This window comes from Melospiza melodia, chromosome 4, assembly GCF_035770615.1.
Source record: "Melospiza melodia melodia isolate bMelMel2 chromosome 4, bMelMel2.pri, whole genome shotgun sequence".
In the NCBI taxonomy this organism is placed as follows: domain Eukaryota; kingdom Metazoa; phylum Chordata; class Aves; order Passeriformes; family Passerellidae; genus Melospiza; species Melospiza melodia.
The window spans coordinates 11,732,994-11,748,593 of NC_086197.1; the positions used below are offsets into that span (position 1 = coordinate 11,732,994).

Consider the following 15,600-nt stretch of genomic DNA (forward strand, 5'->3'; position numbering starts at 1 on the left):
TAAGGAAAGGGGAAAAGTTGTGTAATCACCTACTAGTGACAGAAGCAGCCCAGAAGGCAAGCCTGTCTACTTTAAGACAAGCCAGTAATTTTCCAGATAGTATTATGTGATAGCAGCAAATGCTCTGAACAGTCAATTAGATTTGATTCAGTTGGTTTCCTCCAATTTTGTTTCACTCCTAGACAATCCTTCTGAGTTCAAATGAGAAGTGAAATTCACTAAGTTGTTTGCAAAGGACAAGAAGCAAGGGATCTCTATTTGTGACTCTTCCATGCTACAGATCCTGCCAGAAATACCTATGACAAACAGGAAGCAGCCTTTTGCAGTGGTACTGCGGCTTGAGTCATAGAATTGGCTACAAATGCTTTTGAGGTTAAGGGAAAATACTACTAATATACTGAGTTTCAGCAATGAAAAGGACTATGAACTCCATAGGACTGATTTTCACTAGCTGTCTCCTGATCCATCTGATACCTGACCATGGGAAGAGGGCAGGTAACAATTATCACCAAGTTATTCTAGTCTTCAGTAAAACCATGCTTCAGAAAGAACTAACTAAAAAAGAAAAAACAGCTTCTGCCTCTGAAGTTGGGGGAAAAAAAGTGGTTTTTTCTTCCTCAGTTTGGAGAAAGAAGATGCCTTGCTACTCACAGGGCAGGAATATGGCTTATAGTTCTAAGATCAAGATGTAAAAACGAGCTACTTTTAGAAAATATTTCAGCTGAAGAAGCTTTTTCTCTTCCAATTTCAGATGCCATGTGCCTTAGTTGTACAAACCACACAGAATCACAGACGGGGGTCAGGCTGGAAGGGATCACAATCGGTCACCTGCTCCCACCTCCCTGCTCAAGCAGGGCCAGCCCAGAGCACAGGATTGCATCCAGCTGGTTCCTGGCTATCTCCAAAAAAGGAGATACCCTTTTGTCCACACCCTCTCTGGACAAACTGTTCTAGGGCTTGGTCACCTGCACAGCAAAGAAGTTCTTCCTCATGTTTAGGTGGAGCTTCTGTGCATCAGTTTCTGCCAATAACCTCTTGTTCTATTGCTTGGCACCACCATTTAAACACAAGACATCCCAGCTAACTATTGCATACAAGGACAGAAGCTAAGCAGGGGAAGCCACTGCTGCATTTCAAGTCATGTTTATGATAAAGAACTTCAAATACCTTTTGAAAATCTTCAAGTCTAGTGAAATCAGAATGCAGTAATAATCACAAAATAAACAAAACAAAAAAACCTCAAAACCAAACCAACACAAAACAGCAATCATCAAAAGAAACTAAACGCCAAAACCTCTTAAGGAATTCACAAAGGCAATTTTACATTTTAATAAACATTTCAAGGCAATATATAATTTTTCGTATTATTTTGCTACTATAGTCTTTTCAAGAAGAAAAGAGGTTCAAGTTTTATGCACACACTCCACTGCATTATATTAAAAAAAAAAACATTTCATGTTCAGATTAACACACTAAAACCCCTAAGCCTGATTAGGCACTGGGTACAGCACCCCAAAGGGCGAGAACCACAGAATGGTTTGGGATGGAAAGGACTTTAAAGACCATCCAGTTCCAATGCCCTGCCATGGGCAGGGACACCTTCCACTAGAAAAGGTCACTCACAGCCAGTGCTGAAGCCACTCAGGCTACTGCTACAGCTACACAAAAGGGGTTACTCAGTCAAAAGAGAAGAAAACCAAGAACATTAATAACATGCAACGGAGGGTTTAATTGAAACATGCTCTCTGAAGGGAAAAGAAGCAGATAGAATCTGCCAAGTTGTGTAGCACCTGAGTTAGTGAAGGTCCTGGCAAAGGAGGCAGCTGCTCACTGGATGGAGTGCCAGCCGGGAGGTCAGAACCTACTGGGAGCACCTATGGACAACGGAGAGGAAACGCGCGTCCGTCAGACATGGAACAACAGCAGCATCAGGTACCAGCTACAGTCACTCATGTCATACAACAGGAGCCTTAACTTTCTTTTTTTGTAGAGAATTCCTTCCTGGACAGTTAGCATAGAGTCTTTAGGGACTTTTACAACCAAATTGGGGAAAGTTTGATGTGTTTTTATTTTATAATCCAGATTATCCCTGAGCAGCCACAATTACCAGTTTAAACAAGCTGGAGTATCCAGAAACAAAGTATCTTGGGGATATTATTTTCAAGTCTGGAAGAAATGCTAAAGTAATTAATCCAAGAAGCTTAATTTCTAAAATGGTGCAGGAATGTACTCAGTCTCCTTACAATAGCTCTATGTTAACTGTCCATTAGAAACTGCAAACTGCATGCTTCCAGCAAATTGTTCCAAGCAACTTGACTTGAGAACAGGAACTGTCAGTGCCTGAGGATGTCTCCACTTGTTGAGAAACAGATTTGTAGAGCTCTCACACCAATGTTTTGATCCATCACTTCTTTTTGAGCCTGAAAGGTGTTGATGACCCACAGAAGGTGATTAGGCCATGCAACTGGGTAGGGGGAAGTATCCAGGTTATGCAGAGGAGGTTAGAGAGGGGTTAGAAGGAGTCATCAAAGCCTCCTCACCAGGTCAGACAGCACATTCCAGTTAGTCATTTCCATTGTTAGGGAAGTGGCAAGTTCTAGGAATTAGGCAACCCATTGCACAATTTGCAGTTTTTATTCTCAGCTGTCATCTTGAGGTTTGACAGTGCCCATGAAGTCTGAGCACACACACAGCCCATGAGTTACAGCACAGTGCCCCTGTAGGGCCGTGAGCTCTGCAGGACAGGGGCACAGGCCACAGCCTGCTCCAGAACCAGTTCTGGCCTGCAGTGTGTCACCACAGCTCAAAGTAAAGCTTTAAATTGCAGGAGCAGCTGCCCAGTGAAGATGCTCTCCCCAGAGTTATCTATCCTGCCAATAACACTTCAGCAGGAACTGGCTGAGTTGTGTTAGCTCAACTTCTCTGTGCAGCAGGAACACATGTGAGGCTGTTACCTGTTCTGAGGCAAGATGAATTTTTAAGGTGTAGTAACTTCATCATTTAGTTTATCAATAAGAGGCAAAACATACTTTAAATACATTGCTAAGACAAGCTGAAACACATTTAACTGTCTGGCCATAAACAAAATGAATACACACACGCAGAGTCTAGCAAACCCCAGAAGACTCAAGCAATAAGCTCCTTAATGCTCAGCAACAGCACAAAGTGAAACTAAAATTAAACCTTGTAAAAAAACTAATTTATAAAGGAAAACTTCAAAGAGGAGGTAGGATTTCTACAACTGACAATCAATCCCCTATAACATTTATTACATTTAAACCCAAGTCTCTGTAATTACAGGTTTGCAATTAGCAAATTTCTAACTGCTCTGACTGTTGCTGAAAAAATACAAGTTTCCATTTTTCCAATATTTCTTTTCCAGTTTTCAATTTCACTGAAATATTAATGGATGTCTTTGTGTCTAGATTTCATTATCAACTTTCCTGGCACATATTCTCACTCTTCCATAGCAGAGATTTTCTACTGTCTTTGACAACAAAGAGTACATGGGAAAGACTACTAATGAATGGAGATGCTGAGAGCATTGGCTCAGCCTGAATTGGCCTGAAACTGGTTCACAGCAAGGCTGGTTAAAGACAGCCAACACAAAGTGTTGATGAGTACAAAAAACTTGACAGAAACAAAAAGAAGAGAATATTAAAGTTTTTGGTTTGTTAAATACCTGAAAGTTTCTTCAATTTATTTCCATTTAAGGAAAGGACTACCAAAATATTTAAAATACTGAAAAGTGCCGTGTTCCCACACAGGCAGACATTTAAAAGAAAATGTCACGTATTGGTATATCTGGTTGGTGAGCAGGTAACAACATCCACAGCACCTTTCAAGTTGTTACTGTGAGTCATTATTTTTTTGTGAAAGAGTGTTTTGCTTGTAGAACATGAGTCAGTAAACAAAAAAAAAAAGTTTGTTTTCAGGTATCTTCTAAATTTCTCAAAATCCTCCTCTCATAAATCTAACATTTAAAAAGAAAACAGTATCCAGGTATCAAATAAGTAGCAGAGAACTTAAAAAAACCCAAACCCTTCCAGTCAGGTTCACCCTTGACTGCAAGGAACAGGTTTATGACAGGAAGCAAAATTCCTCCATCTCAAATCCACCACTTTGTGAAATATACAGCCAACCATCTCAGCCTAGTGGTCAAGTACAAGATAAAAAGCTATTTAAAGCAAGACATCCAAATTCTTTTTTAAAATATCAGTATCAATAAAAAAAAACTAAACAAACACAAAAAGCAAACCACAGTTACCTCACTCTTTATAGTTTAAGAAGAAAAACTAACAGTGACATAAGAGACACATCTCTCAGAAGCATAAAAGAGAACTGAACTTTTTTTACCCATTAGGGACAAAACAGAACACCTCTAGGGACACATAAAAACAATCAGAGAATAAACCTTCAATACTGCATTAAATGAAGCAATTTCTTCCTGAATAACTATTTTGCTTTACAAAAAGGATGCTGCCCAAGAAGGTGTTCCAGCAAGAGCTGACCATGGACACTGATTCTGCATCTCTTACCGGTACCCTGCTGAGGGGGGGCTTGGAAGGAGAAGTCCCTGCTTTCACTGCTGCTGGGGCCAAGCTGCTCGAGGCAGAGATGTAGCTCACCGGGGTGATCACCTGCCCAGGAGTGGCAACTGGAGTCAGCACTGGCAAGCCAGTTGGTCCAAGAGGCAAACTGCTTGGAGGTATACAAGTGCTAATGGATGTCAGGGGTTTGCTTGGTGCAACAGCAGTGGTTGGGATGCCAGGAACAACTGTGGTTTCCATTACCAGAGAGGTGTCCAGAGACACTGACGGATGCACCGTTCCCACGTTGCCGTGCTCGCTGAACAGAGATCGCAGCTTTTCTTCCAGGGTCTTGATATCATCAATACCAGGGGCTTTAGACTGAGCATCAGCATCAGCCTCCAGACAGTGAACATGAGGCTGGTTGGGCAATGGAGCTGGTTGAGGCTGGCTGTGGATCAAAGTCTGCTGTACTGCAGGCAAGTTAGTGACTGGTTGTGGCAAGACACCAGGTAAGGGAACCTGGGGCAACATGGGTGTTGCACCTGAAATCTGGGGTAGGACAGGTGTTGATGTAATTCCTGATGGAACAAGTAAGGGATGAATTACTGGCTGAGAGACTGATCCACATATGCTTGATGCTATTGAGGATGATAAAGGTGCACCAATGGGCAGAGATAAGCCAGCTGCACTGCAGGAATGCGACTTGTCCAGAGAGTGCCCGCTCTCAGGCAGTGACTGTGGAGCACTTACGACTGTTGTTTCTGCCAGACTGGACACTGAGCCACTGCTGCTGAGCTGGGGAAGCTGCAAAGCCACGTTCTGAGCCACAGACAGGGCAACAGATGTCTGTGCTGCTGCCATACTACTCACAGTCTGAGGAGTAGATTGAGATGTCACAGCTGGTGCAGCAGCACCGAGAGCAGTGACCCCAGGAACCTGGGCAGGTGGCAGTGCTGAAGATGATGGTGTGCTGGCACTGGCAGCAATGTCTGCAGTCACTGGCTGAGCAGGCTGGGATGTGGCAGATAAGGAGAAAGAAGCAGGGGCGCTCACGCTGGAAGTGACACCGGTTGATTGCTGTGCAGATTGTGAGGCTGGAGGTGGAGAAATAGAGCTTGGCACGCTTGTGCTTGGTGCAACTCCAACAGCTGCACTTTCTGAAGGCAAAGTAACAGATCCTGGAAGAGAAACACCAGTGCTGGAGGAAACAGATACTGAAGAAGTAGCCACGGATGCAGGAGTTGCACCACTGCCTGCCATGGTAGAAAGTGCAGGTGGAAATGGTGGTATTGTTTGATTGAACACTGGAGGAGCTGTGCTAGGTCCTTCTGACATCTGAGCGTGCCCCATCTCAGAGAAAGCTTGCTGCAAGCTCAGTGATGATGCTGAGTGGGAGAGATTCATTCCAGGACCATGTACAGGAGATGCTGCAACTGGAAGGAAAAAAAAATTATCAGTCCATCTGAAAAAGCTCATTAAAGTATTATTGTCTACGGCTAGACTAAGACTACATTTACTTCCTAGCATTAAAAAAACCCAACAAACAAACAAAAAAAACCCCATACCAAAACAACAAAACAGACAAATCCAGGCTTATATTAAAATACAGAATTAAGGTTTCAGATTCTTGCAGACAGCACATCAGCAGTTTTCCTCCAAGAATCCTGCATGGTATGACCCAAATTATGGTCATCTCTTATCCGCGCAGACAGCTCCCTACTTCCCCACATACTTTGACAGGTCTTCAGGAACAGTTCAGTTCACTAACTTCATCGTTTTGAAGAACATGTCTTAGGCATCAGCTTTGAAGATTTTGGAGAACTCACCCATATCTGAAGTTTCATTTCCTCCAACAACAGCAGATGTGAAAAAGCCCTGTTCTTTCAGTCGGTTCTCGGGGACGGGGCTGACAATGAACCGTCTTCCAGCAGAATGAACAACCTGGGTAAAGGAGCTAGAGGGAACCCCTAAACAAAAAGAAGGTGGATGTTGAGTGACACAGGGCTGCAATTAAATACATAACCTGCAATATGGAATGTGCACTCCATCATACAAAATAAAAAACTTGGCTGCACCCATCCGCTGAAACAGAAAAAGGTAACTGTTGAAAAAAATCACAAAAGACTTACCTATTCTTTGTGGCATGGAAGATGTAGGATCTGGCTGTTTGAACTCTAATTTCTGTAAAGTAAGATAAAATTTAAACTTCTATTCTGAAACAGAACCCCACAAGATAGTTCTTAAAACGTTAGCTTACTGAAACGTGGGCATTTAAGGGAAGCAGTATGTGGGACCCAAGAACCATCACCAATCTAGAGGAATTCTGCCCATATAAATGTCAGCTACAGTGTTCTTAGAGACTCTCAGCTTAGTGACCGTCAATGTAACAGACTGATCTAAAAATTCTTCTGGAAATCCAACTGATTTCCTTAAACATCCAACAAATAAATGGATGTTCCAAACTAGTTCTGGGTGTAATTAAGGCAGAGATTCAGGCAAAGTCTCTACTTTCAGCACCCAGCAAACAGTTTCAAACCATGTGTTTCCTAACCAAGCTATCCAATCTCTTAGAGCTTCACTGGGTAGAAGGCCTGAGACCAGGCTCTCAGTGTTTAGTGAGCAGCACAGGGTTGGGGTTTCACTGTCCTACCTCACAATAATCTCAAATCCAAGAAGCATCAGCATTTAAGACTGTCTGTTTAGTGGACTGTTAGGAGATTCAGCAGCTTCGGAAGTCTTCAAACACATCAAAAAGAGGTCTGTTATTTAGCTTTCTAACTTCATTTTAGGCACTCAGATATGAAGCTTTCTCTTTTTGTCTTTTAATTATTGATCTTTGATATCTCTCATGACAGGAAGATTCTATTTCTAGCTACCCTACTCACAAAGCCATACCACCCAGAATGGAAGACAGATAGCAAGAGCTGAGGCAGTCCGTCCTTCACATACCTGTGACCCCGGGAAGAAGCCGTCGTCTTTTGTCCGCATGCTCTCCAAGCCCTGATCGCCCTCAGGCTCCACGCTGGCATCCTCACTCAGCATTTCATCTGCTTTCTCAATAATCTCTCGTACCTGTTCTACAAATGAGTCTCGCTCTGTTGCTAAAATAAACTCATTCTGCACCTGCAAAAGAACAAAGCAACATTCATTTTGCACAAACAATTTCAAAGCAATATATTGAATAACCAGAATTTAGTCTTGGTGCTGATGTCTGTCTTCCCTTTGCTGTTCTTCTGAATAAGATGAAAGTGGTGACACTATAGAGAAAAACAATTGTTTCTCAAACTATCTCCAGCACGGAAGTGTGTGCCCTGGTTTAATCCTTGCTGTGGAGAACATTCAATCTCACTTCTTCATAAAGTGTCACCTCAATCTTTGCTTAGCACAGGGAAATTTAAAATTAGCAGTCTTATCTTACTTCAATTCCTCCTGTCTAATGAACGCAATGTGCATTAAGAGACACATTTAAAGAGAACTATAACATAAAAGAAATTGAAAATTCTGTATTGCAAGATGTCTTCTGTGTTTCTTTCTTTCCATGCCATACACAATTTCTCCTCTATGCAGGTTGCACATCACTGATTAAAGTCTGGCTGTGGTACATAAAAGCCAGTATGAATTATGTTCCAAATACAGGGAAAGAAAGGTAGCTCAGCCTGTCTAGTTCCAATATATTGTATTGCTTTATGAAAATAACTTGTCTTGCTTATGTTGGATAAAACTGGTTTAAACAAGTATACTCGGTAGTTAGAAAGACCAAATCATATTCTTGATTTGGTCTGATCCATGAGAGCATTCTGTCTTCTGAAATTATGCATGGAAAAACTCACAGAGACAGCCCATGAAACAGAAGTAAAGCTGCCAGTCATGGAGTCTCTGCTGGAAAAGAGAAATAAAGTGCCTTAGAGGAAAAGCTTGAGCTTTACATCAAATTCCTGGGATGCTGGTTCAAGAAAAGGAAAGCCAGCCATGATGTGCTTATATCAGCCTCTGCAATGCAGAATACTAGTTCAAGAAATCTTCAGTACTTTCAGTTTAGGACCAACAGGCAACTATATGGGGTATGCCTAACAGTATCATGATTTAAAGGAAACAAAGTCCTGCAATCTAAAGCTTGCTCAATATTCAACAAGGAATCAATGAGCACAATGTTCCAGATTCAGATGTTTAAATTAGGTTGCACACTTTTAACTGTGTGACTGCATTCTGGATGCAAACTTCACTTATTTTGCTTCTACTCATCTTCAAATATTTTTGGTTTTTGTTGCTTGGAGAGTGTGTCTTAGTTTTGACTTTGCTTGTTTAGTTTTCATCAATCAAACATACTCTTATTTCTTCATAGGATCACTTTAGGTTTAAGGTGAAGAAAGACATCTGTGTACTCTCTGTATTCCCTGGCACACAACCTCATGTTTTTGACTGTGCTAATATCTGTACTTAGGCAAGAACCTACTTCTTCTTTCTCAGAAAGCCATTAGTGGCAGAGAATTTCTCCCATATGACTGGTTTGGTTCCTTTTGACAAGTACAAACCCAGCACACACCAATTCAGACGCTGCCACCTCTCTAAGCAGAAGATAATCACTGCACAAGTGCCCAAGAAGGTGTCAAAAGATACTGTGTTCTGTCACAACCCCCAGCTTCAGTAACATTAAAACCATCTCAGACTCATTTAGACTGTACCAGACCATAAATAAGAGTTTAAATTAAAAAAAAAGAAATGGGGATTCTATTCTATGCTACTCAATACTCTTATTTAAATGTATCTTTATAGGACAAATTCTTTCCTGTGCCTAGCCATCATACACTGAATGGAAAAGTTTTTTCTTTTAATAAAAGGCAAGAGCAGCATCACTCACTATGTACTTTCAAAAACCAAAATACAATTATCCTTTCTTATTTTAAAGGCAGAATCTTTCCATTTTAATGGACAATGATGGTAAAATGCTTGAAGAATAAAAAGATCTATCAATGCATGCTCTTAGAGAAGCAAACAGAATTTCTTTAACCTGGCACTTCCAGATGATTGCTTGCAGTTTTGAAAATGTCAGATTAAAAAAAAAAACAAAAAAAACAACCAAAAAAACCAAAAGCAGTTTTTTCACTTGATAAAAACCTCAATTCTAAGGTAAAAAACTGACACAAATTTTCATGTGACTTGTGTGTGCAAGATAAATTAATAATCAGCTAAACCACTCTGTGCCAAATTTCTAGCTGTGGTTGTGTACCAATAAGGTGAACACACACCATACTACATGGGACACAAATTCCAAACCATAAACAAAAAAATACAGCTGCCTGGAGTCTCCATCTCTAAAATATATCTTACCATAATTGTAGCTATTTCCTCAGGGTTATCGCCATCCAAATCAAATTTGAAAGTAACCATTTTCCGATTGTGTGTCTCCAGCTGGCATTCCACTACCCGATCACCTTTGTTGGAAACCTAAAGCAAAGAAAATAATACTTCAAACCAAAAGCACAAGAAGCTAAGGTCACTGAGACAAACTAACAGTAACTGGTATAACACAAACATGTTCTATCTTTCCAGTCTAATAAATGGTGCCATGTAGAGCATGAGCTTTGTCTGAGGATACATCGAATATTCTGGAATAGTTTGTGCAACCATTGGTAGCTTAGCAAGTCAGTTTTATCATATCTCATGGTCCAAAAATCTCTTAATAGATGATATTTGGAATGCCTGTAGAGGCTTAAAAATACATCACTACTACTGAATTATCCCTAAAACAAAAAATACTCACATTTAGAATCCTCAGTTTTGGCCTAGAAGTCTTCTCATGGCGGGAGCGGCTGCGGACAGACCTCCGCATGTGACGCTTCGTTGTCCTCCCCTCGTGCCTTCCACTCGAAGCTGGGACATTCTCATTGCCATCACTCAACCCAGAAGCAACATCAGAATGTGCACTAGAAACAAAAGACAACTTCCTGTTAGCTTCCATGCATTCCATAAGTGCAACAACACTCTAACCAACCACGAGACTCTGTTCTGGGAAGTGGTAGATGTGTGTTAATCAAGTAGAAGTGTCCTGTCAACACTTCATGTTGCTTAAACAGAAATTCTACCTGTAATTATTTTGGTACACCTCTTGAAAGCTGAGTTGTACAAATCTATCTTATGTTTTCAAGCTATTTCGAGTTTGAATTCTGCTTAAGTGCCAAAAGGATCAAAAACTTGTCACTTATGATCCATTTGACATGACAAAGTTAATCACTATGCACAACCCTACTTATTCCCTCCATAAAATGCCCCACATGATATACTCCACCCTTCACGACCCTGGCTCTCCTCTAGCAACTTTAGTCATTCTCATCCTAAAAAAAACCCTCCCAGTGAAAAAAAGAAGCAGTGCTCACCTATCCATAGAAGAAGCCAGAGGGGTAGACTGAGCAGGCTGTGTTGCTGGAAGAGTCTCTGAAGCAGCAGTCTGTGAGACTCCCTGAGTACCCTATGGATGGAAACCTACAATCAAGAACCCCTCCCAAAGAGTACAGCTCCTCTTCAAGCAGCCCAGTATCTTCAGTGTTTTCACCCAAACCAGTTGTAAAGCTGAAAGCTCTGCCTTTTTAGAAGTTTAAACAGCTGGCATCTAGGACAGCTTTAGTTTACAAAATACTCTAGAGCAAACTGCAGTGAAGCAAAATGTCATCTGAGGAGGGGTGAGGAGAATAAACCAGCCACACATCCTTTCCACTGCCACATGTCACTACAGCTGGCCATGCAGTCACAGTTTTACTAACAGAATGTGCAAAAGGCAAGCCAATGCAGAACAGAGACAATTCCAATTCTCCCTGCAAGAACCACGCTGCAGAGAATAGGCAAAATGACAGATTCTCAAAGGCTATTGACTGCAGCTTGTCTTTGATATGGCAAAAATGTTCTACAGTACTAGCAAGAAGTGAAGTGTTTTACTGCTTTTTGCCTGCAGGATGCACACTCACTTCCCAACAGAACAACCAGTGGCAACAAGGTCCCCACATTGGCATGACATTCTGCTGTAAGAAAAAGGCAATTTGAAATATTAACTTTCAACTGAAGACGAGCACAGAAGGGATTAGTTCCCCACAGAGATACACTGTTGCAGGAGTCAAACATCCAAAATCTACTGTTACATTATATTTCATATATTTACCTCCACAACTGCCTGCTGTGAGGAGGCAGATGAGGCCTGTTGTGCTAAACTCACAGGAGGCTGGGCCACCTGAGCCTGTCCTCCCAGGCTGCCCATGGAAACTAAAACATTCTGTTCCCCATAGGGCTGCACGACAGGAGCAAGGTACCCTGACTGGGCCATTGCATCTGTGGGCAAGGGAGGGGACAGCACAGCAGAAGGAATACTGGCAGAGGCCACAGCTGAGGAAGGTGCAACGTTCGAGTCCCCTGGGTATTGAGGTGTCAGCCGAGATGGGAAGCTCTGGAACAGAAATGAGGGAACAAAGTCAGTGAATGGAGAGCTAATTAGGAAACAAGACAGTGATAAAAAAATATCAGTTCCAGGGACACGTTCCAACCTTCTGTACTTGTTCAAGCACTCCCAAAAATCTTCCCAAAGAAGTGGAGCAAACTGCTCATGCAGCCAGCATGTAAGTCACCACGCCCAAACAAGCAAATTCCCACTCACAGTCCCAAATCTTAGGCAAAACAATCTTTATTTCCCAACTCTTGCAGCTGCCTATATAGCTTAAGATTTTAAAGCCTGAGATTAGAAATGAGCTTGAAGAATTTTCAGGCTGAACAACTACGGCTCAGATGTTATACAACTGCTGCTGATTCTTGAGATTAAATAGCAAAAACACTCTTGTGTTTTTCTTGTCCTCTCATAATGAGCTGACCCAGAAACAAGGAACACTTCCATCATTATTCAGGTTGCCACTTTAACAGTGAGTGATGACATAAAGTTGCTGAAGCAGTCTGTGCCCACCAGTCCAGCAGTTCACAACCAGCACCAGGTACTTACGTCACATCCAAGATCCATGGCTGCCTGACTGATTTGTATGAATTCCCTGTCCCACACCTTCCCAGACTTGGAATGAAATACTGACATTGTTGAATACGCTGCCATTGATTTTCTTTCCAACACACATCTCCTATTTTTAAAGTTACAATTTCTTATTTTCTTTTTCCCCAGGCTGACAGATCTCATGAATATATAGCTGACCTCTCTCACACTGTGGTTGAACAAAGCCCTGCACTATGATTCTGTCATTTTAGACAAACTCCAATGCCAAATATGAAAAATTCAAAACCCATGGCTGTCCAAGGACTTTTTTTCTTCTCTCCCCCTTAAAATGGTTATTTACCATATAACAAAATTGATGCTAGTGGCTTAATGGCTCTCATGTGAGAAGTGAGCTGGCCAGGGCACGCAGCTCAGATCTGGTACCTTAGAGGAACGGGCAAAAAAATGTGGAGAAGAGGTCTGCTGGCTTGCAACAATACCTGGTAAAGAGCATCTCCAGCAGGAAGTGAAGCTTCAGCAGCTTGTCCAATGCTGACTGGCAATCCCACGGCCTGGACAGGCGGCTGCAGGAGCTGCGGGAGAACCTGGCTGGGCAGCTGAGCCAAAGGCTGCATCAGCGTGGGGAGCTGGCTAGGGACAACGCTGGGTCCTACAGGAACAGCAGCTGCCGCAGCAGACGTGGCCAGCGTGAGCAGGGGCTGATTCATGCCAGCTGCCATTGAAATGGGCAGCGACTGGAAACCTGGCTGAGCCACTGTCACATGAGGAGCTGCTACAGGCAACTGAGACACTGGGAACTGGGGAACCACCGAAGTTGGCAAGGCCTGGCCCATGGGTAGGAAATGAGAGCCAATGGGGACTGATGGGGCAACTGAAGGCTGAGGGAGAGAAGATGCTGCAACAGGTAATTGAGGCTCGCCTTGGATGATCGACACTGGTTGGGAAACAGGAAGCTGGGGAGGTAAAGAAAAATAGAGATAGAATTTTTTTTTTAAAGCAGGGCTGCGGAAAGCAGAGTTTTACACATTAGTCAAAGAAAGCATTATTCAAGTTACAGCACTCTGTTAAAGTGGCTGGGGAGCACAGTTGGCAGAGCGGCCGGGAAGCTGGCTGGAGTTCCAAACAGTCCCCACTTTGCAACACTTCCCTCAGAAGAGCTCAACAGGCTCTTGAAACAGACACCCACAGAGGGTGAAAGAGCAACATTTGAATACCCTGAAGCACTGATTTGTGCATAAACAGAATCAAATTCTCCTCGACTCCGTCCCCAGACCCAAGCCAGCCTTCTTACAGCAAAGAAGTGCAAACCCTACAACAAATCTGTCAGCTTTGAGTATGGGGACTAAAGTAAAGGAGAATTAAAATCCACTGTGCCAGCATTCAGAGAATGGCAGGGGATATGTCAATTAAAGCCAGCAAACGATGCAACTGGAAAGGCAGTTTAGATGAACAAGCAACAAAACAATAATTTTAAAAACAAAACTGCGGCTCACACGTTCAACAGAGATATGAGCCAAAATGAAGCAATATTCAGTAACAGAAGCTTCTTGATCAGGAAGTAAAGGACAAGAGCTGAGTAAGAAAGATGACAGAATGAAGAAAGGAGTCCTATGGCTCACTACCTAAATAAGTGAGTATGTTTTACACATGTAATGGTGCAGAAGATAAATAGTGGATGGGAAACAGAGAAATGACAAGTTCCTGAAAATCTGTTCGCAATTCACCATTCATCAATATGCTTCCTGATATTTTTGACAATTTAAAGATCTTTGTGCATGGAAGTGCTCTCCTTCCCTCAAATTACTCACGACTGCCATGTGTAAAAGGGTTTCCAACACATTTTCAACAAAACTGACAGTTTTTAATAAGAATACTCTTGTTTGTATGAATGTTTTGAAACCATTAGAAAAGATGACAAAAGTGAAAGCAGCAGCATATTGAATCTACCAGCTATGAAGAAGAAAAAAAATATTCTGCTAGAAAGAATTTTGTTTACCTGTGTCCCAGCTGCTGCCTGAGGCATTGGCATGATCTGTGAAGTCTGAGTTTGAGAGACAGGTGGGGCAGGAGTGGTGCTGGCAGAAACTGAGGGCTGCTGCAGCTGGTATTGTCCAGGCTGTTGGGAAGAGGCTGGCTGCTGTGCACTCTGTAGCAGGAAAAAGGGAGAAGCTCTATTACACCCCAACAGAGTTTTTCTTTAAAGCATATCCTACTTAAATTCTGCTTTTTACTCCCTCCTAAGTGATATCAGTAGTTCTTCAGAATATGGCAAGTCAGTTAAGCTTTAACAATTACTTATTAGCATTACTAATATAATTCCATTAGTGACACCAAATCTTGCAAGAGAACTCTTTCCTTTGAAACCAAGAATGAAGACTCTATAAAGGAAGACAAGGCAGTTAAGAGAATATTGAAGATCAGATTTCCAGTTAGAAGAAATCATGAGAATGAAGTTTGCCTGTCTAGACAGTCTAATCTGCAAGTCCTGACATGTCTCCCCTTGAACAGGACCACCACTGCAAGCTCAGATGGAGGTTGGGGAAGACAGGCATGGGAAAACAAGCATTAACATGATTTTTAAAATAAATCTCAGAAATACAATGTCTATCTCGTAACATGTTAGACTGGGTGAGAACTAAAGGATTCCTTTGCTGCAAAACTATGGGTCAAATGGTGACAGAGGTGACAATTGCTCTTAAAAGAACCATCAAAATTCTACACTATGAGTACTTTAGTCCTGAGTTTAGGAGGTGTGATCCTACCTGCTGAGTGTGTTGAGTAGGCTGGGATGGCACCACAGCATTGCTTGAGGCTGGCTGGCCTTGCACCTGTGTCTGCAGGGAAAAAATAAGAGAATCAGCTGAGAAAAACTCTATGGTTTCTGCTGCAGGCAGTTAAAATCATTTCTGCCTGGAATTATCTGGTTGGAATAGGTTTCTAGCTTGTCCTTTTGGACAAGCAGACCTTCTGGCCAAATTCCATTACGACAACCAGAACAAAGCAGAGCAATCTGGAGGAGTTCTGAACGTCATTTGAAGTCTTCCAAAATAACTAATACAGAAGGACTCTGCAACCCACATGCCCCTCAAC

The 15,600-nt window shown here is 42.1% G+C and overlaps 1 protein-coding gene across 14 annotated transcripts in view; it reads right to left on the reverse strand.

The window, feature by feature from the left end:
• Positions 1 to 15,600, reverse strand: part of WNK1 (WNK lysine deficient protein kinase 1) — a 97,468-nt gene that overhangs the window by 16,879 nt on the left and 64,989 nt on the right. For 10 of the 14 annotated variants that reach the window (XR_010027495.1, XR_010027496.1, XR_010027497.1 and 7 more), the window contains 13 exons: positions 15,273 to 15,344; positions 14,507 to 14,656; positions 12,990 to 13,463; positions 11,683 to 11,964; positions 11,492 to 11,545; positions 10,907 to 10,998; positions 10,294 to 10,456; positions 9,861 to 9,977; positions 7,482 to 7,655; positions 6,662 to 6,713; positions 6,359 to 6,499; positions 4,539 to 5,965; positions 1,791 to 1,874 (listed from right to left, as the gene is read on the reverse strand). Coding sequence is in view for 11 of the 14 variants with exons in the window: in XM_063153896.1 (XP_063009966.1) it covers positions 1,791 to 1,874; positions 4,539 to 5,965; positions 6,359 to 6,499; positions 6,662 to 6,713; positions 7,482 to 7,655; positions 9,861 to 9,977; positions 10,294 to 10,456; positions 10,907 to 10,998; positions 11,492 to 11,545; positions 11,683 to 11,964; positions 12,990 to 13,463; positions 14,507 to 14,656; positions 15,273 to 15,344 (3,282 nt within the window). In the remaining 3 variants the exon portion in view is untranslated. The remainder of the gene's footprint in view (positions 1 to 1,790; positions 1,875 to 4,538; positions 5,966 to 6,358; positions 6,500 to 6,661; positions 6,714 to 7,481; positions 7,656 to 9,860; positions 9,978 to 10,293; positions 10,457 to 10,906; positions 10,999 to 11,491; positions 11,546 to 11,682; positions 11,965 to 12,989; positions 13,464 to 14,506; positions 14,657 to 15,272; positions 15,345 to 15,600) is intronic. The other 4 variants (XM_063153892.1, XM_063153893.1, XM_063153890.1 and 1 more) reach the window with 4 other exon arrangements.